This window comes from Colletotrichum fructicola, assembly GCF_000319635.2.
Source record: "Colletotrichum fructicola Nara gc5 chromosome Unknown KSG_Nara_v1_contig04, whole genome shotgun sequence".
NCBI lineage: Eukaryota > Fungi > Ascomycota > Sordariomycetes > Glomerellales > Glomerellaceae > Colletotrichum > Colletotrichum fructicola.
In genome coordinates this window covers 5145225-5165910 of record NW_027094054.1, presented here as the reverse complement: position 1 = coordinate 5165910, position 20686 = coordinate 5145225, and the positions used below count along the sequence as shown (strand labels likewise).

Genomic DNA, 20686 nt, shown 5'->3' with positions numbered 1-20686 from the left:
AGAAAAAGAAACCGCGCATTCATGCTGGAGAAAACCCGCAGTCATTGAGGCCATCTCGACTCATAGATCGTGGTCCGCTAAGCCAGATCGGGAAGATTTCGTGGCCAAGAGATTTGGGTGGGGTTCCCCGCTTGAATTGGTGCCCATATCCTGGACCGAGTCGACACCCGTCGAATTAACCGGCCCTTGACATGATAGTCAGTTAGTCCCTCGATGATGACGGACATTTGGAAAATGGCATTGAAGCAAGTAATATTTTTGAACGCTTTCAGCTACCACTCATGTTCCATTCGACTCGGCAATTGACCGTATGAGATAACACAAGCCTAACCCGTCACCCACGGTTCTGGTCATTCGCGGAGGCTTGAGAAACCTGAAGGGTCTATACAACTGTCTATAACTCGTTTGTACTAGAAGTCTATCCTATGAATTTTACTCTCAGCCCAGCCATTCTTCCCAATCCCAGTGGGGCTTTGCTGTACCAGCTGGGTTGTAACTATACATGTAGTAAATCAGTGCTGTGGCGAAATTGAGACAGAAGAAATACCATGCGGTAAACATTTCAACCGTTTCTCGCGCATGAGAGTTGGCCGCCACTCTTCTCAAAGCCTCCAACGTCTCCGCGGCGAACCACATCGCAATCGCGCACCAAGTCGCAGCTATAATGGCCGTGATAGACTGGGCTATAATTGAAGATGTATTGGACGGAACCAGTTGACTCATGAGGTAAGAGCCCAAGGTCAGGAGCACTAGTACAACCAGTATCAAACTTGACTCCAGTCTGTTCTTTATATCGGCAATGTTTCCGTAGTATAAGTAGAGGAGCGCGGATACAGCCAATGGGCAGCCCAGCATGCCGGTGGTCTTGGCCAACCACTGAGGTTGGGTGTGATGAGGTTGCCCCCAGCAATCTTGGGCAGCCGCGGATGCGAACCACAGCATGAACATGACCGCAAGAGCGATTGAGGAGTAGGTTACCAAGTATGGCGAATGTTTATCATTGTCGGGCTGGGGATTCTCGTTGGGCTGGGGATTCTCGTTGGGCTGGGAATCCTCGTTCGACTGGGGGTTCTTATTCTGCTCGGAAATTGAGATAATCATCTTAGGCCAGATCATCGCAGGCCAGACGACTAATAGTTCGGAAACGATGAACGAGAAGACGAACGCCACAGCAATGACTTTTGTCCATACAAGCCCCTCGGAACCGCAAATCTTGATGAATGTGCAGATTGGTGGGGAGGAGGTGATGACTCGCGGCAGAATCTTGGAGACCACTGTTCTGAGAATGCATTTGGGAGAGCAAGTGGGTGAAGCATCTCGTAGCTCAGCGTGATGCTGACCCTTGAATCGCCAGCCCAGCAGGGCTTTCATGGCCTCATAGAGGGATCCTTTAGTACAGCTGTACCACGCGAAGTGACCCATGATGTTGATCGCGTCGATAATGCAGATGACAGGAGATATACGAAGAGGGAAGCCCACGTCGGCGTCCGCTTCGCATATCAGTCCTGATGGTTGGGTCATGGAGTTGTAGGCAAGGCCACTAAGGGTCGCAGTTATCAATTGGGCGGAGACGATCTCGGTTGTGTTTGTTGAATGGTCCATGGCTGCGTCGGAAAAGAGTCTGGTATAAAAGAGATTCTGACATGAATAATAATGATGAGAGCTGGTTGCTGGTTGTGGTATGTGTGAATGGATGTCTGGCTCATCTGCTCCTCACTGAATGGATTCAACCTTCTTATAGGATTGACAACTTGCTGAGGCATGGTGTCTGCTTGTATCAATATCGCGAAGGGGCAACCGACGGTCCCATGGGCAGATTGATCTCAGCCTCCGATGCATCGTTCTCGGACTCCGGCCCATGCCATAACGCCTTTTTCCTATTTAGGTACTTCCACCAGGGAACAACGATGGCAATCTCATAGCCGATTAGCATTGGCATAAGCGTGTGAAAGCAACGCGGTTCAGCCTCAACAGCCACGAGCAGACGCCAAGCTAGATTGATGGCTTGGCGCTTCCTTTCCACGAGGCTCTTCTCTAGTGAGGCTGAGAATGCAGGGGAGAGACTATGGCTTCGGACCGTCGTACCTGTAATTTTCAACGTCTAACTAAGAGTCGGCTGCATCCGAACATGCCCAAGTCAATACGCTCTTCACCTCGCTGCAGTGCCAGTAGCCACTGCACGTATGCCCGTAAGCCATGCAGACCTGCCATGCAGTGTTCCTGGTTCTTAAGCAGTTTGAATGCATCGGTAGCTGAGTAAGCCATGTCCTCCTCCATTTGGAAGTAAGACTCAAAACTCAGTACGCAAAAAGTCACGATGCATCTTTCGCACTGCTGCAGCCTCGGTGAAGCAGCGTCACCGGAGGTTGCCGGAAGCATGCAATCTGCGTATCACCACCCGTACGATTTCGTATGGATTCAACCATTCGTAGCGGCACACGCCTCTTCACAACTCGGTGTTCCATCCCGCGCCGCGGGCCTGCAGTACGACATGAAGCATTATGTCAAGTTAGGCCAAGCGAAAACCCTCAATGTCTCATTTCTGTAATGGTACAGCCTCGTAGTGGCTAATCGTGTGAGAAGAGGCGGAATTTCTTGCTTCAAGTCTTAATTACACCACAATCCCTAAATGATTATTAGCATAGAACCTCCAGAGGCATCAGTGCGAGATAAGTCTAGTCGAGAGTAAGACCGACGATATAACCAGGAGATCGGTTTATCGTGGCGCTTGTTAGGCAGAATGCGGCGGCGGTAAATTCCTTGCGATCTTTCAGGGGCAATCGAAATCTTCCGAGCGACGCTAAATCGTTTTCGTTTAAGGCGAGCGTACTAAGAAATAGCTACCCGGGGATTCTAGAGATTTTTTGAACCCCCTACACGTAGGGGGCGAAAAAACAGGGTTTCCACGCGGAAAAGGGGGTTTCCAGATAGTGTATAGTATAGCGGCTCGCCTACTATACTAACAGGATTACATAAGAATCTAGGGAAATCGGGTCGCGTTTTTAAGGTCAGTTTTAGAAGTTAGTTTTTTTCAGAGATTCTTACGTAAGCATATTAGTATAGCGAGTGAGCCGTCATACTATGCACTATCTGGAAACCCCCTTTTCCGCGTAGAAACCCTGTTTTTTCGTTCCCTACGTGAGTAGGGGAGCCTGCGCGCGCGCAAAGATCCCCGGGTAGGTGCGCATAAATACCCTTTCCCCCTTCTTACTTTTGCATACTTTCGCGATCAGGTTCATTTGAAGGGGAAAATGGGCATAATGTTATACCATTAAGGATAGTTTACTTTTACTGTGCTTGCAAGGCTCTACTTCTTGTGTTAACGAAACTCGGAGTCATGTTCAGGTTGAGCATAATAGCTGGGATGACGACAACGACGTCTACAGTAAACCTGCAAGCATGCAAACCTGTAGAAAAAGTGTTATCTCTCTTACAAAATTTTCCAACTCATCTTGCTTGTAACTATTGCTCCCTTGGCTGTGGCATGTTCCTAAAGAGCTGTGCGGATTTTTATTTATTCAGACTCTTGGCTCTGGTACTAGGTCTTGACCTAGACCTTAGTAACAACCCCCTCCTCGTAGAGGATCGGAAGACCACAACGGAACTAGGGAACCAGCGGGAACTAGGGACAAATAGAACACATAGTAGCCCACGGGCAAGATTTGGAGGACGTTAGGAAGAGGCGTGTACTGTAGAGTATATAGCTTGAGCCGGCGACCCTCCACGCCATATACCCCTCGGGAGGTCGGCCGCAAGGGCGGCTGCGCCCTTGCCGCCACGGCGTTAAATATAACAACAACAACAATTGGCTCTGGTAGGTACGATTCAATTGGAATAAACTCACTAATATCAGTATTGTGTACGATCCTCCTTAATTCTTATAAGGATTTCAAGCTGCTAGCTGACAGCTTTCAAAGAATGGCGGGGTAATGTCTTGAGGCGGTGATACAATTTACAAAGGATTTCTCGAAGCACTGATATCTGGGTCCTAGCAAACACGCCAATCAAGGCAACAGCCAATAAAAAGATGGAACAATAAATGATCAGCGCTGCGTTGTACTTTTTGAGCTTGCGTCTCTCGTGCCACCGCCCGCAAAGCCAAAAGTCCCATTTCATGGCTTGGGATGATGTGTCAGCAAAGTCAACCGCGCCCTTATTACAACCTCAATGACATCAACCTCATCCGTCTGTGAAACTACATAAAGACCGGAATCCCAACTCAGAAATTCTTTTCTTCAATTGCGAGCCTTTCCTTCTACGATTTCAAAAGCATAGCAATCATGGTCAGCTACACTCAATTCACCCTCGAAACCAGGGCCTTCCGCCTCTCCACGCCGCCGGAAGCGCTACAAGAACTGCGCGACCTCGTCCGACTGTCAAAGCTCGGTCCGAGGACGTACGAGAACTCGTATGCGGGCGGGAAGTACGGGGTCGAGTATGAATGGATGGCTGAGGCGAAGGAACGCTGGGCGGAGGGTTTTGACTGGTGAGCATCACCCAGCTCCTTTGAGAATAAGGTACATATACATTTGTGTGCGAAACTTCGTCTAATAGTGCGAGTAGGACGGCTGTTGAGGCACGTGTGAACGAATTCCCCAACATCAAGGCCAAAGTTGTCGATGACGACGGGGCTTCGTACTCCATCCACTTCATCGGCCTCTTTTCGCAGAAGAAGGATGCGATCCCGTTGATGTGCATCCACGGCTGGCCTGGTAAGCACTCACCATTTTCACAGTTTGACATCTCGACTAAGTATGTGCAGGCAGCTTCCTCGAATTCATCGGCTTCCTCTCCGCTTTGAAGGCCAAGTACACCTCCGAGAACCTGCCCTACCACGTCATCGTCCCCTCCCTTCCAGGCTACGCCTTCTCCGACTCCCCGCCGGTAGACAGAGACTGGACGATTCAGGACTCCGCGCGACTTCTGCACAAGCTCATGGAGGGGATGGGCTTTGAGGGTGGGTATGCCGTGCAAGGCGGCGATATCGGGAGCTACACGGCGCGGATCATGGCGCGCACGTATGACTCTTGCAAGGCGCTTCATCGTGAGAAACTTCCCCTACCAAACTGTGATTGATTATCATCAGCTGAGCAAAGGTGATAATGTAGTGAATTTTTGCGCCATGACGTGTCCCGAGGAGGCAGCAGACACGCCGCTCGAAGAATATGAGCGAGAAGCCCTTGAGAGGAGCGACAAGTTTGTCAAGTTTGGCACCGCGTATGTGATGGAGCATGCTACGAGGACGGCTACAATCGGGTTCGTGTTGTCGTCGAGTCCTCTGGCGCTGCTTGCTTGGTATTTCACCCCCTTCATGTTGACAGACTCATTACTGATAAGCTGGGCAGGATTGGTGAGAAATTCCTCACGTGGACGCACGAAACCCCCTCCATGGACGAGATACTCGCCTCCGTCACGCTGTACTGGCTCACACAGACGTTCCCTCGCGGTGTATACCCGTACAGACAGGTACGTCATCTCCCGACATGGTCGTGTTTTCGCTGTAGCTGACCCATAGCAGGAAGTCATCGACGACACCCACGGTTCCATGACCGACGCGGAGTGTCGGAGGGTGATCAAGGACGGCGCGAAGCGGTACATATTCCATCCGGACCCGAAGTATTACTGCGAGAAGCCGATGGGGTATTCATGGTTCCCGTACGAGATTGTGCCGGTGCCGAAGGCGTGGGCCGCGACGACGGGGAACCTGGTCTGGTATCGGTCGCACGAGAAGGTGTGTTTTCCTCCTCATCTTTCTGCACATATATCACGTACTGTACTAACATGAACAGGGGGGGCATTTCGCGGCAATGGAGCAGCCTGAGGCCCTCCTTGACGATGTTGAGGAGTTCTTGAAGCAGGTCTGGGGCCCGAAGTAGTCATCACCTCATTGTTGTCTTGGGATTTTACCGTCATCTGAATAATTTGAACCCATGGCGAGTGAGACGATCATGAAAATCCCGCAAATTGCGAACAAGACATAGAAAGTCACTACTTGTGTTGTGATAGTTTTTGTGCGACAGGTAGAAATGGTTATCAATCAATGGCATACTACTCGCGACGAGTGGCATAAACATTCTTAGGTCATATATTTTCCAAAATTTCCCAATTTTAACTCTTCCGTGGACCAGGAAGCTCTTCGTATTCATTGATTGAATACATAAATCTTCCGCCGAGAATGAAGATAAACAAGATACCGAGTTCCTTAACATCTACAGCCGTGCATCACCGCGTCCTTTCCCTTTCTTCCCTCTTAAGCACCCCACCCCAAACTCAATATGACAGAAGAACGAACGCTACTGTCTCATATCCAATGGTATCAGATAGTCAATGTTCACCGTGAAGGCTGTTTTCGTCTAGCAAGGGTTTTAGATGCAGTACCCAGAGCCCGTACGATAGCACTCACCGGAAACCATTCGGTTGAAAGGTAGTCGACCTGGACAATCTTGAGGGGAAGCCAACCATCTGGGCTTTTGGTGTCCCTCTAGGAGGTTTGGGGCGGCAACAAGAATTGGCTGCGTGATTTGGGCAAGATGACGCATGCTTGAGCGTGGTAGATGTGATCGGATTGGTTCGCTTCAACTGAAGGTAAGCGATGGCGAGGGCTGCAGTGGCTATCAATGTAGCGACAATGCCAAATGCGAGAGTCAGCACGTCGCTCAAATCCATCTTGGAGGGTGACGGGACAATGGCGGGCGTGTCACTTGACGAGGGGTCAACAGCTGTTGATGGGCAGCCTCCAGTCGTTCCCGGGTACTTTGGGATAAGCATGTTGCGTTACGCCTGTACAGGAACAAAAGCTTCGTTAAGAAATGGAAGTTTCGAATGTGATTCATTTATCTATGGGCAAGCGACATAGGCCGCGAGCAAAATAAAACCTTGCTGGCCGAAGAAACAGGCCGTTCCGATATGACGTCCGTGGGGAAGGGCGAGATTATTAGAGGGGGTTGTGGGTACCTGACATGTACGTATTTGAGGCAATGTCGACACACCGATGGGAATCCATTGACCTAGGTACGCCGTCAACTTCTGCTCTCAAAACTGGTCTGTTTGGTCGGAATGTCGGCGGGACTTTTGCTGTTTTCGCGCGTCGAATCCCCGGCTCCAAAATATCATAATGTTTGGCAATGAAAAAACTGCTAAGCTGTGTAGAATTTGGTCAAGCACGAAGGGGATGGAGAGAATGAACAGTAAGGTCAATGTGACATCTGGCAACAAGTTTCAGCAGGCCATTTGTACTGAATGCGCTTGTATATAGTACTCAGCGTTCTGTAGAACCTTCTCTCTCCACCTCGACCATTCAAGTCAGGACCTCCCCTCTTGCTGTATGCCACCACTACGGGATTCTGTCGAATCAGGCCTTTTCAATCGTTCTCTAGCTGAAAATTTGAGAAACCGACCAGAGCTACTAATTCCCACACGCTAAACATTGTCTTGATAAGTTGGAACGAGTGGATATAGCTAACGATTTCGCTTCAAGGACGATATGAAATACATGCTTCATGCAAAGCCTCTAGCAGCCACAGAGGAAATCAAAGTCGAACACTGCCTGCAATAGCTATCTGGCAAGAACAAGGTGGAGAAATACACTACAAAGTAACAATTGTGACCGACGGACGCAATAGCGACAACGAAGCAGTGAAAGCCGTTGAGGCGTGATTAGGCCTGCTGATACAGTCCTGTGATCGTCATGTTGGCCTAATGTAGATTAGAGCAGACAGCCGTGGATATGTTCTTCATACGAAGCAGGCAAGAGAATCGACACGCGTTAATTATTGCCAAAGAGACTTCTACGTAACTGCAACGTCAAACCATATTCAGCCATGCCGTGAACCAAACATGAAGTCTAGAATGACCCTACATTTGCATTCTACCCAATGTTGATAGATTGCACGATGACACTGGTATATGCCCTAGCGAGCAGTGCTAAAACACGGATCATAATTGAGTCTATTCAAGGGCTTTTGGGGACTTGAGCAATTGTTGTAATAGGGAGAGAATACCTTTCGATTGCCAGATGCTACTAGCAGACTAAGGCTGGAACTTTGAGAGCTATTGTCCCTAATAAAAACTAGCCATGGATAATGGCCATTGTTTTGTATCCGAATGAGCTACTATGCGAAGTTATGGGCCAACAAGTGGTAGACTGCTGGGGCCAGCGCTGTAAGCGGAGAGACTCCATTACACATCGTCGCCCGGGATGAAGACGGAGGCGTGGCGACAACAGATTCGTTTCTAGAAAGTTCACTGAGATCAACTTTGACGAGAAGTCATCTTGGACGTATCATATGCTGCTCGCTGAGCGACAGGTCAAGGACACAGCTGCGCTACCGAGGAAACTGACTTTGCTGCGCTATCATCGTGGTGGATCTTGCAAGCCCCGATTTGGCACTCAAAGGGTCTCTGCTCACCATGTTTACGTATCACTTAATGTAACAACCAGATTCTTAGATCAACAACGAATGCAAGAAAGCCATCTGATTTTTGTAATGTCGTCTTGAGACCGTTACAAAGCTGCCTATCCTCCTTCTAGGTACGCAACCTATATCCCCTTGCCGACCACGATCGGCAGCCCTTTGGTTTGCTACGATCCCCAGAGTAAGGAGATTGCTTAAACTGATAGATCGGTACCTAGATTCCAGTGACGAAGTTCCGCCGAGCATGGAAGAAGATGGTGCAGACCCAACTATGAAGAAGACAACCACCTCGACCCTCGTCAGCCATAGGTGTGTCACGTGCCTACTTAGTCGTTGAGCCACAAGACCGTAGATGAGCTTAGCCGAAGCTAAAGTACGATAAGGTAAGGCTAAAAAGCATTTTGTTCAATTGTGACCAATTGCTCTGCAAGTCAGGCGAGTGAGCGCTATTTATGAGATCGCGGTAAATGACAGGAGGAAAAGTGATGGTGGCTTCCGGGCTGCGATCCGCGTTCAAGGGGCAGACCCAACGAATGGAGACTTTGTACATCGCGGTGGAGCGACTGGACTGGACGACGTGCTGCGGCGAAGGCTTGCACTATGGTGATAGTTCCGGAGCACAAGGTAAACAAGAAACATGCTTGCCTTTCTGGAAGGTCGAGCAACGCAAGTCTTGGCATAAGATGAACCCAGGTATTCGGGAGCATCCACATGGTTGCGGCCCGACGTGAGGTGATGCGCTAAGCTGTGGATTGAAATCACGATGCGGTCACGGACCTTTGGTTTGCGGTAACGAAATGAGGGCATGGGGCGCGTGTGCAAGATCTATCTTTGTGCAGTGGACCGATGATGATCAGCGTCGCCTGCTCGTGCCGTCCAGCGATCGCCTCAGCGTGAGACCGTGAGGACGATGATCGAATGGACAATCCGACGTCTGTTCATGCGAGCAGAGACATTTCTCTTACTTGACGAGCGGCAGACCGACGGCGGAAAAGGGTGATCAGACTGATAAGCGGCATGCGTTCAAGCTTATTGAACAAGCAAATAAACATGCTTGAAAATAGTACGAAAAAATCGATAGCTTGTGCAAAGGCCCTGCGGTGGTTGACCCGACGGCAAACATTTAATGTCGGTTAATACCAAGTTTTCCCCGGCGTGGTCGAGTCGGGGGTGATGGATGGGGCGGGGAGGTCGGGCGGGTGGCTCCAGGAAGAAACCCCTGCGAGCCCACAAGTCGCAGTTCACTTCCAAGTGAGCCCACCGATGGCCGTGGCAGCGATGTAACGCCGAGTGTGAAGGTTCAGGAGGTTATCCGCAACCCTGAAGTGGCGGCGGGGCTTACACGAGATTTTCCCACAGTTTCTGCTGCCGGGGAATTGAGAGAAGACGGTTGATGTTGACGGTGGGAGGCGACACAACACAGACTTCCAGCGGCTGGCATTTGCGCTGTTTTGGAGACAGGAATGGACGGGGGCCCAGATCGGTCGTGGTGTGCAGAATGCAGACTGATGCAGGACTAAAAAAGATCGTGGGGCATTCCAGGCTTGATCGACGCGGAGGATGTTTGTGTCACCCGTCGAGTCGTGGATTGTGGTAGGCTGAAGGCGAGAATAAAGCACTGCAGCTGGAGACTTTTCCCAACGGGCCGAGACGGGCTGAGCCACAAAAGAAACGACAATGGCGTTTTGAACGGGCGAAGAAGAATTAATTCTGGGGCGCGACGGTTGAAGAAAACAAAGGGGACGAAACGTTGGTGAAGAAGCGGGAAAAAAGAAAGGAACAAACTCGACAAAGAGGAGCCCAACGGTGGAAGGTGCAGCTGAAGCCTCAAGAGCACGCAACAACTGTTGGATAACGCCTGCCTCCCCTCGCAGGCGGAACTCGTGGGACAATGCAGCTAACGACTCGGTCGAGCCCACTCAAAGGGGAACAGCAGCCGGAGCAGAGGGCAGGAAGCAGCAGCCGTGTCCGGGGGGGGGGGGACGGGGCCAGCAGGAAAGAGCACATGGCCGAGCAAGGAAGCCGTCCAATGCCGTGGGCGGGATTGCACGAGAGCACTCCACATCTTGTGGATACTTCGCAGATAATGTGGATATGGGTGGAGATGCATTCGACGCCACGGCCCAAAGGGGAAAAGATGGGCAGGGACTGACAGGGAAGGAACGAGGCATGAACCAGTCCGTCGGGGGACCGTCCCAAGCGTGCCTTCCATGCCAGACGAACCAATGGGCGGCTGTGGCTTCCCTCCAGAAGGTGGGAAAGAGCCATGCAGAGCCATGCGCCTGCAGCTGTCGACTGGTCCAGAAACCCACCCACCTGTGGATGTGGACACTCAGTGTGCTGCGCTGATTTGGCTGTTGGTGCAGCAGGTGCAGGTGAGAGTCTCCATGTCACTTTGTTCCTTCCATTCCTTCTTACCTCACCTAAGGTACGACGGGAAGTACCTACCTCAGGTACGGTGTTGTTGCTCTTGCTGCTTCTGCTACTGCTGCAGGAGCGAGTCGCCAACCTTGGAAACTGCAACACACTTCCACTTCCACTGCTCCTACCTTCCGGAGTACCTTACGTTACCGCTGGCCGAATCCTTCTTTTTTCGTCTTCTTCTTCCCTCCCCCTCCTTTTCTTTGCATCTGCATCTGCACCTGTCTGCACCTGCGTCGACATCTTCCACCACTCACTCTCACCCAATCTTTTCCCCCTTCCCTTGTCATTCCTTGAAACCCCCCAACAGCCAAGCCGCCGTCAATCGTCCAGTCCACCCCGATTCAGTCGAGTCGACTACAGATACGGATACCTCATACACACAGACACACACAGATAGAGTCCGAGTTCCAGCCACTCGCTGCAAATACCTCACTCACCCTACCCTCGCTCAATACCACCACCAACCACCAGTCCACCACACACCTCACGGTACCGTACCTTACTTTACGGATACCGCACCAAACCAGACCAGGTCCAGATCCAGTCCCGGTCAAGTCCAGTCCGGCCCATTCGCTCGCTCATACTCTCTGTCTTTTAATACATTACCACCTCGAGGCCTCGAAACCCGGCGTTTCGACATCCTCTCGTCCCCTCCCTCTCTCTTCCACTCTCGCACTGCCCGCCTGCAACACAGACATCACCGTCTGCCACCCGCATCGTCCGTTCTCTCTCTCGACGAGTCTGAGCACCCGCCCCAATCAATTCCCGACGCGGCATCCCAACGCAAACGAACCAGGAAAAAGGGGGAGACACCCTGACCGGCTACTTCGCATCCATCAGAGACATCTGTGTCACAACCTTGCGACAGTCATTCCACGCATTCCACCCGCCGCGATAAGCTTTTCGTCCGATCAATTCGCCCTTCCTACTTTACCTCCTGCATCTGCCACCGACCACAGACTCCGTCCCTCCACCTCTGTCATCTGTTGTACTACACTGTCCTCACCACCACGCAATTGAGTTTGGACACTCCCGCCGTCAATCGCACCTTACCACCGCACGAACCTCAGGAAGGCACATTAATCCACCACAAACACCACAGCACGAACAATTCAAAATGGCTCCCGGCATCATCGAACGCATCCAGCAAAAGATCGAGCTCTTCCGTCTCGAGCAGCGCTATACTCGTCGCCGCCATCGTCGATCCACCTTCATGTCCAATGCTGTCTACGTCGATGGCGAGTACGTCTACCAGACCCCCAACTCTACTGGTTCCTCCTCGTCCGGCAGCACCAGCAGCAAGGGCGTCAACGCCCTCCACCACGCAGAGCCCGTCTCTCCCACCGTCGCCCCGTCACAGACCGAGCCCAGCAAGAAGCGATTGAGCCGCTTCTCCTCCATGCCCGGCTTCGGCTCAGTCTCAAGCAAGCAGAGTCCGACCCAGGACTGGCGGACAAGCAACATTACTGTCGACGAGGTCAGGCGGTAGAAGCCCATTGCCGAAAAGCGTTGGACGAATGAAAATAAAAAGGTGGACGATACTCGGTTCAGGACGGCGACCCATGACACGGCGACATGACAACACTCGGGGCTAGTCTTCGAGGTGCGACGACATTGCTGGAAAAGCAATTGGCACATTGCTCTTACGACTCTCCTCGGTCACGTCTCTACAGCGGCGCATTGCAACTGCATTGGGGGTGCCTGTTCTTGATCTTATTTTTTTATGTTTGGGAAGACCTCAGTAGACCTCAGCGGTCGATGCCGCGTCGCATAACTGCACACGGCACCCCGAACCACCAGATGTCGCGACGACGACGACACTGGATCTTGCTTGTCTGGATACACTACACCGACTTGTAATTTTGACTGTTGCTCGGGATACCCACCGGCATACCGGCGTTTAGCACGCATTTTTCCCTTGTATATATCCAAAAGGATTATATGATTACTTCCATCACACTCTTGCTTGCCTCTGTTTTTCGTGATTGCTGACGTTAGTTGCAAGGGCGCACAGGGGATGTGCAGGAATGAGATTGAAATTGCAAACGCTGAAGCCGTTCCGTGTCTCAGACTTTTGGAGCCGTGTCGGCAATGATCGGCCTTGCGTTTGCTCAGCCACGCCGCCCACGCGACGTGTGCGGCAGGCACCTTGAATGATCTTCCCGGATGCACCAGCGACACTTGGCAGTTTGACCTAATGTTTCCCGCAGGCGTGTGACCCATATAGACCCTTGCGGGGATGAGCAGTCCCAAGCTCCCGCCAGTGCTTGGGACGATGTCGGGCTAACCTTGGTATTCTTTGACAGAGTCTTGTTCACATCAAGAATAGGGGTGCCCCGTCGAAGAGGCCGTCCCAAGACGTCGGCTCGTGGCCGTTTCTATGCGCTTGGCTCAACTTCTCCACGAGACGGGCACCGTCTATCATGCTGACCGTGCCCAGCTCTTCGCCGATGGACTGCATTCCCGAGCACAGGTACCCGGCGGCTTCGTCGTCGCGACGGACGAGCGCGGCTTGGATGCCGCCGACCACCATCGGCCAGATGACGAATTTGTGCAGCAAACCGGCGCTGGTTGCGGGGGGATCCAATCTGTCTTGGGTTTCCTGCCGTTGGGCTCTTTGGTCGAAGAGGATGCGAATAGAAAACATGAGTTCTTCATACGTTGCCGCCTCCCTAGAGACAAGGGACGACATTGACTGTTGGGAGGATGCGACAGCTCTCAGAGACGGCTCGCCTAGTCCTGCCAGGCTATTGATGGCGTACAATACCGTTGCGTTCAGGAAGGCAGTCATGAGGGCTATCCACGCTGTCCTGGTTTCAACGTCGTCACTCAACCTGCCAGGCGCCAGCCAGACGGTGGCATTGGTCGCGACTTCAGCAGCCCAGGCATCTGGCGACGCAGCGTCGAGGAACTGCAGCACTGTCAACAGGCCTTGCGTGCGCGATTCGATCGATGGGAGAAGAAGATTCTCTGCTCGCAGCATGTTGATCTGGTTGATGGTCCTGGCCAGCCCGTTTGGCATAAGCGTCCACGGGTTGGCAATATCAACCGTACTCTCGTCAAAGATCATAGCGTAGGGTGCGTACCGCGAGAAAACAGTCTTTGCTGACGCCTCTGTCAGGCCGTTCGTCGACATGCCGAATATGTCCACGACGGCGACTTGTTGTAATACGCGGCAGAGGTCCGTACTCGCCTTGGCTAGCACTTCCATGCCGCCTTGCGCGGCTATTAAGCTCCATGCTCCGTGGATGTGAGCCTGCCATGGAGCGTACGCCGAGTACTGGATCTGTCCCCAGGTCAGCAAGGCGGCAGTGAAGAAACACTTGAGGACTAAGAACCTGTGATGAGAGCATCAACATGATGCCAAGCAAAATCTCCGGCCCCGCCCCGGCGGCGTTCTGGTCGGATTGGTGCTTGCCCAGTTCCTCGTTCAACGCCCTGATCGCAGCTGCTTGCGACGCGAAATGCACACTCTTAAAATCCCCCGCCGCTATGAGCTCCGAAATGTCCGACCCGTCAGGCGACGGGGCCGCAGACCGGAGCGACCCGGGGCTAACCCGAGCCACGCCCGCCGGCTCCCCGCTGACGAACCGATGCAGCGCCGCTATCGAAATGTACGATTTACGCACATACTCCGCCAACTCCCCGATCTCACTCGGCGAGATCTGGTACGGACTCCGCTCCGTCGCGTACGGCACCAGATCCGGAGCTACATGCAAATTATCTAGCATACCCATCAGTTCCGTCCCGGCGGGATGTGATCAAGGTAGGGAGGGAGGGAAGAATACCCACAATACTCAATCGCATCCGCCGCAATGCGCAACTCCACCTCGGACCGCACGCTCCGCGGCGCGCGGCACACGATGCCCATCACGCTCGCGCGCCCGAGGCCCGCCTTCTCGTGGGCCCCGTTCTCGCGCACGCGAACGATGCCGTGGGACGTGAGGAGGAGCGGGTTGCGCCAGGCGATGGGCCGTGTGGGGGCGTAGCCGGGGCAGGAGACGGAGGCGAGGGCGCATTTGCGGCAGGAGGGGAGGGAGGAGTCGCAGCGTAGGCGGCGTTTGCGGCAGCGCCAGCATTGGGGGCCGAGACTCATTGTGGACGGGGAGGAGGGAAGCCACAGAAGGTGTAGTGAGAAGTGTAGTGGGAGGTGTGGCTGTGCGGGTGGGATGGGGATGAAACTTGGCTGGGCAGATGAGAGGATGAGATGGGAGGGAGAGGGAGGAGAGTGAGGATTGCGGACGGGGTTGGAGGCCGAGGGGCGGAGGGAGGTGGAGGAATCCCCTCTCATGAAGCTTATCGGCAGTTGAGGTGCGGGACGGCGATGTCGGCCCCCGATGGCCCGGGCGTGGGGGGGGGGGGGGGGGGGGGGGGGGGCGGTTTCCGGAAATTTAGCGGCTACGTTCGGATGACGGCTTTCAAGGACACATTGGTCCAGACAATATCTTGACAGCGGCCGATTCTTTGTACAAATTGTTCAGCTGCGTGTCAATGCTATCGTTCCTAGGCGGGGTTACGGGAAGACGCAATAAATGAATCTATTTGACATGTTACAATCTTGTGTTTATCAAAATGCGAATCTGTCGCCAGTCTTATCCAAAATCAAGAACACATGCTGCGGATTCTCTTGTCATGTCATGTCCACATTGAACCAAGTCATGGCCTAAGCTATTAAACGCTGTGCAAGTTAGGGACTAGCTTTTCGCCCTCGCGCTGCTCCTTCTCCTTCTTTATCCTACAACACATCAGTCATCGAGCAGCATGTGAAGCATGAATTTGTACATACTCGCTAATCTTCTTCGCACTCGCAGCACCAGCCATAGCGCCTACAATGGTGCTCAGGATACCCCCACCCGAGAGATGGGCAGTCAGGCCGCCGGTCGTGGCGCCGATGATGCCGGCGCGACTTGATTTATCTCCTTGGAGGGGCTGTGGAGAAGCTTGGTGAGCGGGTGGGTGGGAAGGTTGAGGGTTATTGTAGGGAGGTTGAAGAGAGGAAGAGGTGTCAGTTGGTCGAGAAGATGACTGTGGTGGTGTAAGCAAGCCATGTTTTGAGAAGGAAAGGGGGGAGAGCAGGTTTGTGGAAATAGAAGGGACGGACCTGGGGAGGGGAAACCTGCTCTTTGTTGGACTTTTGCGTCTCGGAGGCGATGGCGGGGTTATTGGTCGTCATGTTGATTTTTAAAATGACCTTTCAAAGACTTAGATTGTCGTCTTTGGGCTAGAGGTTAGCAAGTGAGTTGTTGGTGAACAAAAGTATGTGAATTGAGTGGGAGAGTTGGGGCAATTTATTGACCCTCTGGAGCCGTCGTATAATTTCGATGCGACCAAGACAGTTTCCACATCGAATTATCTTGCCTAATTTCTTGATGGTTCTTGTAATCACAAGCGGGGCAGTATATCTTGGCCATTGTGTTCGTCGATGCCGGCATATGATGACATCGGAGGTGCCGAAGGACTTCGGGCCCGAGGGCCCGGGCCTTGATACAGAGTTCTCGGGGCCTTGGCAAAGGTATAGCACCAGAACAGATTGGCACAGTAACATCCTAAAAGAATGATCTTAGATATTTGTCTTTATGTACGAAGCGTGGAAAGTGTGATATTGGTCAAGTGGTGTACAAAAGCGGATAGTTGACCTGGTCTCGTCAGCTTTTGGTGTCGAAGATAGCTGCAGATGTGCTCTGTTCTGCTACAAGTCTTTGCTCACTTCTACTGTTTCATAAGTTTTATCAATTTCAAACGAGTGCAATCTGAGTGCGATCTATTCATGAGTCTGTCTACTACCAGTCTTTCCTCCCCCTCTTGGAACTTGAGAGATTTACTCGTCTTCGCCCCCATGGTCCTGCCGAGAACTTCGTCATTCCTGTGCGGTAGTTCTTGTATTGATTTCCCAATCTGCAAGATCAGCTTGCAGTTCCTTGCAATGAATTTTAAGCCAGCCTAGAACTAGCGCATATCTTCGAGACCGAGCATCACTGTCTTGCGCCCGTCTCTTTGCAAACTCAGTATAAGTCTCACTGTCGAGGTACTCCGCCCTACACGTAGAGAGTTTTGTGACGTCGACATCTCGACGAATACCAAGCGCTTTGACGGCCTCCAAGTTTCCGCTTTGTACAGCACTACACAATGGCGTGCGGCCATGCCCATCTTCAACATCTGGCACAATTGAAGGCAAGCTCAAGATTGAGTGCATTGCCTTATGTCCAGCATATTCAGCCAACTGATGCAACGGTGTAGAGTCAGACCGTACAAACGGCGTGTTGAAGTATTGACCTGTAAACTTCGACAGAAGCAGTCGAAATATGTTCTCGTTCTCGCCTGCGTGGACTAGAGCAGTTTTCCCAACGTTGTCAGAAGCTGCAATGTCAACTTCGGGATAATCCAGCAAGAACTGAACGATGTCGTATTGGCCAGACTCTACAGCCCGCATAAGAGGTGTCTCACCTGAATGGCCACGTTTGTTGACGTAGTTCTTATCGTCGGAGTGAATAGAAAGTATATAGTCCACCACACCTTTGTGTCCATTTCTAGCTGCAATATGCAGCGGCAGGTCGCCATTCCCTGCCCTCCTCCCTTCCACCAATTTGGCGCCCTCGCACTGAAACAATGCGTCATAGCACTCAACGGAATCAAGCACTGCAGCACAATGAAAAACATTGAAGCCCTCACCCAAGGTAAGGTGGTAGAGTGGATTAGGATCTTCTTTCAAAAGTGCCTTCACAATTCGCGGCTTGTTGCATAAGACTGCAACATGCAGTAGTGGCAGCCCTGCCTCACTACCCACCAATGCGACAAGATCGGCAGAACCGTTCTCTGCGTTCCAGAGTTTAACAAATCTGGTCACTGGGAAGCGCGAAGTTTCGTCCTCATATCGCATGATCTGATCTCGGATCCAGATGCGAGTCAAGGGCTCAATCGAAAGCTCTTGAGACACAACCAAGCTGTAAGCAGCCCCTCTGATAATATTGCTAACCATGAAAGGGAAATCATCCAAATGGTAATCAACGGCAATATTGAAGTGTTCGTGCCATGCCGAATGCTCAGGCATTAGCTGGCTCACAAGCTCATCTAAACGTTCGAAGTCGCACCACCCGCACCGTTGAATATCGAGGCGCAATTTCCGAATGAGATAACGAATTTGTACGCCAACAGGTAATTTGGCAAGGAATTCCTCGGAAACTGGATCGTGTCTAGGGACGACAAAGTCTTCGCCAATCGCCTCGTGAGCGTTTTCGTACAGTATTCGGTCGGTCATCTTGAGACTTTCTGACTCCTGGCGATCGTACAATTCCTTTCGGGCGTCTTTCATGAGGATGGGTAGATAAATTTCTAACCATGCAGCTTCAGATGGTATTTCGATCAAATCTGCGACTTCAAATTCGGTATAACATTTTTTGACGTTGAAGTCCGCCGCAGCAAGCAGCGACCGTTCATGATTTAACAACTGCACGAACGTGACTAGATTCATCCTGCGCTGTGTGAGCTATGTGGAACAGGAGAAGTATGCCAACGCAAGCCATGCGTGTCTATAACTCTGCAGAACTTACAAATCGGTGCAATCCCATTTTCCTTCACCCCTTTCAACACCTAGCTCCACACTCACTTGGCCTGCCCCTCGTCGAATGTTAGAGACTTGGTCGTTGAGGTGTGTAGTTTCCGAACTCGAAGGTCTGGGCGAAGTGGGCGACACCCTTCTTCTCGTTCGTCGTTTGACCTCTCCTTCTGAGCATGCGAAACCTTTGCTCTCACACCGCTCGCACTTTTGTGGCCATAAGCGAGGCTGTGGACTGCACTAACCAAATTGTAAGCAAGACTTTGAAGGACTGGATACATGTGAGTATTTTTAATATTCAGAGCCCTTACCTTCACCTTATCATGGCGGCATTGTGCACACTTGATGTTGTCCAATTTTCTCCGCTCTCTCTTCCGCATCTGTGACGTTGCTGATGCAGTCGGATCGCGTTGGGACTGTGTCGATGTCATCTGAGTGGTCCATGTCGCCTCTTGAGGCACTGGCCAACCAGACTGTGTTGCCGCTGCATGGGACGGAAACGACATTGAGATGGTGTCTGGGTCGTGTGGACGGCATGAATACAGTCAAGTGCGATGGCAAAAGTGCGACGACGAGAAGGTGCGGGACCTGTGCTAGAAGTAGGCGGCTGATCTGCCTCATTTAAAGGCGGCTGGAGCCCGATTCCGAAAAAGGTCCGTTTGACCATGCCGGAGACTGCCGTCGCACTTTGGAAATGCGATTCTTAAGCCAACGTGGCCATCGGTCGGCGGCAGGGTGGCTCACGCAAAGCAGGCTGGGGACAAGGGCAGGGCGAACCGATCCTGACTGTTGTGTTGGGCTGCACCTGTTCTAACTCGGGCTAGCATCGCACTTCGGTCGCATTGCTGCGGCAAGGTCTCTCATCCACCATTCGTGATAGGCGCAAGTACATTGAAAGGCGGGCCAGAACCTGGGTACAGCTACGTCCTTTTGCACTTTGGCGACGTGCTGCTGGATAAACTCCCCCTTGGCTAGTCATCACGCATCCATATGCACCAGTGGGTTGGCTGTTTGGCGCCAATGGCGCGCACAGATTGGATCGCGCTTCCGTCGCATTTCAACTCCTCCCCCCCTTACAGGCCCGTGGTAAGCTTGCTATACCAGGGAAATAAGTGCGATTACAACTGCGATGACTTTTCGGTTTAGCTCAGATCGACATCTTACAGCAGGCAAATCGGAGGTGACGGTAGAAAATCAGTGAGACGACCAAGCGTGGCAGTGCACGAAGAATGTCCGTCCGCCGTGCAATTTTATGGCATCGTCACAGGGCATCCGGCTCACTTTCCGTGTTCCTCATAGCAGTTGCCTTGAGCCAGAGGCAACGGAATCTTTTAAAAACACTACGAGGAAGCTCGAAAGTTCATTATGGCTTCGCGTTTATCTATTCTCATCTTTACCAAGGCCAGCCTCGCTGTTTTTCCTGAACTACGATGATCATTCCCACCAATGGCACCCTTGCGCCAGCTCCCACACCGACCATGATCTTGCCGGCAGCAAAGACCACTTCGGTGACATCGTTTTCTACGCTGGGCGTCAACGAGATTCTTACAATCGCTTTCGGAATCGTCGCATCGCTTACTGCAGTAATGGCCGTCATGATCGGTTGCATGCAACTTAAACGGGCTCGCTCGCCTCGACCAGCTGGAGACCGTCGGGTCAACATCGGCGACGTGAACGATATCGGGCTACGACCCGTCCGGGGCAACGCTAGGGCAGCTTCAGCACCCCCCGGACCGGGCCGTACCTCAGAAGGCTCCACTCTTCCGGGAAGCAATCGGATGAGAAACGGGTACCTAGGGCCCCATACGCCATTTCCCGCGTCCGATTCAACCCATGCTAACATTGAACACTTTCAACAGAGCAACGATGTAATTCGAACTGATCGCATCTGCAATTTGCACAGCAGGAGATACAACAAAGTCGACGGGATGAGCCATTAGCCATATGGGTAGAAGGAATAATTGAATGCGAGCAATCGCGAGGTCCTAGAGATGGGGCGCTGGGTGTTCCATGGATCAAGATCACATTCGTAGCAAGGAGCATCGTGTTTGGGTAGGAAGGTGGATCTGTATTGTATTAGAACACATCATCGGCTGGAATCTCCGAATTCAAATCGCATATTCTGCTGCCTCATCTTGTCGCAAATGTTAACGGCGTATTCGAATGGGAGTATCCTGGGAGGCTGAATCCGCACACAGCGGGATGAGCGCAGCAAACTACAGAGTCCCCTGCTGCCATACTTATCACATTAACCCGATCGATTCCATTGGATGTCAGACGCCACCAACCAATGCGG

At 52.1% G+C, this 20686-nt stretch overlaps 6 protein-coding genes across 6 annotated transcripts; 2 read left to right on the top strand and 4 right to left on the bottom strand.

The window, feature by feature from the left end:
• Positions 1–438: 438 nt before the first annotated feature.
• Positions 439–1602, bottom strand: CGGC5_v008273 (uncharacterized protein; the record flags this gene model as incomplete). The annotated part of the gene is made up of 1 exon (XM_032025425.1): positions 439–1602. The coding sequence occupies one exon, from the start codon at positions 1600–1602 to the stop codon at positions 439–441; it is 1164 nt and encodes a 387-aa protein (XP_031892201.1).
• A 2678-nt stretch (positions 1603–4280) lies between these two features.
• Positions 4281–5876, top strand: epoA-2 (putative epoxide hydrolase; the record flags this gene model as incomplete). Its single annotated transcript, XM_032025414.1, has 7 exons — positions 4281–4486; positions 4564–4712; positions 4763–5044; positions 5109–5295; positions 5346–5466; positions 5519–5731; positions 5790–5876. The coding sequence occupies 7 exons, from the start codon at positions 4281–4283 to the stop codon at positions 5874–5876; spliced, it is 1245 nt and encodes a 414-aa protein (XP_031892200.1).
• A 6079-nt stretch (positions 5877–11955) lies between these two features.
• On the top strand, positions 11956–12327 carry CGGC5_v008271 (uncharacterized protein; the record flags this gene model as incomplete). The annotated part of the gene is made up of 1 exon (XM_032025403.1): positions 11956–12327. The coding sequence occupies one exon, from the start codon at positions 11956–11958 to the stop codon at positions 12325–12327; it is 372 nt and encodes a 123-aa protein (XP_031892199.1).
• An 825-nt stretch (positions 12328–13152) lies between these two features.
• On the bottom strand, positions 13153–14934 carry CGGC5_v008270 (uncharacterized protein; the record flags this gene model as incomplete). Its single annotated transcript, XM_032025391.1, has 3 exons — positions 13153–14124; positions 14177–14562; positions 14631–14934. 3 exons carry the CDS (start codon positions 14932–14934, stop codon positions 13153–13155), a joined length of 1662 nt encoding a protein of 553 aa, XP_031891817.1.
• A 575-nt stretch (positions 14935–15509) lies between these two features.
• CGGC5_v008269 (uncharacterized protein) lies at positions 15510–16011 on the bottom strand (the record flags this gene model as incomplete). The annotated part of the gene is made up of 3 exons (XM_032025380.1): positions 15510–15573; positions 15625–15767; positions 15940–16011. The coding sequence occupies 3 exons, from the start codon at positions 16009–16011 to the stop codon at positions 15510–15512; spliced, it is 279 nt and encodes a 92-aa protein (XP_031891818.1).
• A 773-nt stretch (positions 16012–16784) lies between these two features.
• On the bottom strand, positions 16785–18770 carry CGGC5_v008268 (uncharacterized protein; the record flags this gene model as incomplete). The annotated part of the gene is made up of 6 exons (XM_066151997.1): positions 16785–16830; positions 17084–17195; positions 17283–17436; positions 17623–18307; positions 18386–18630; positions 18702–18770. The coding sequence occupies 6 exons, from the start codon at positions 18768–18770 to the stop codon at positions 16785–16787; spliced, it is 1311 nt and encodes a 436-aa protein (XP_066008782.1).
• Between the last annotated feature and the right edge of the window lie 1916 nt (positions 18771–20686).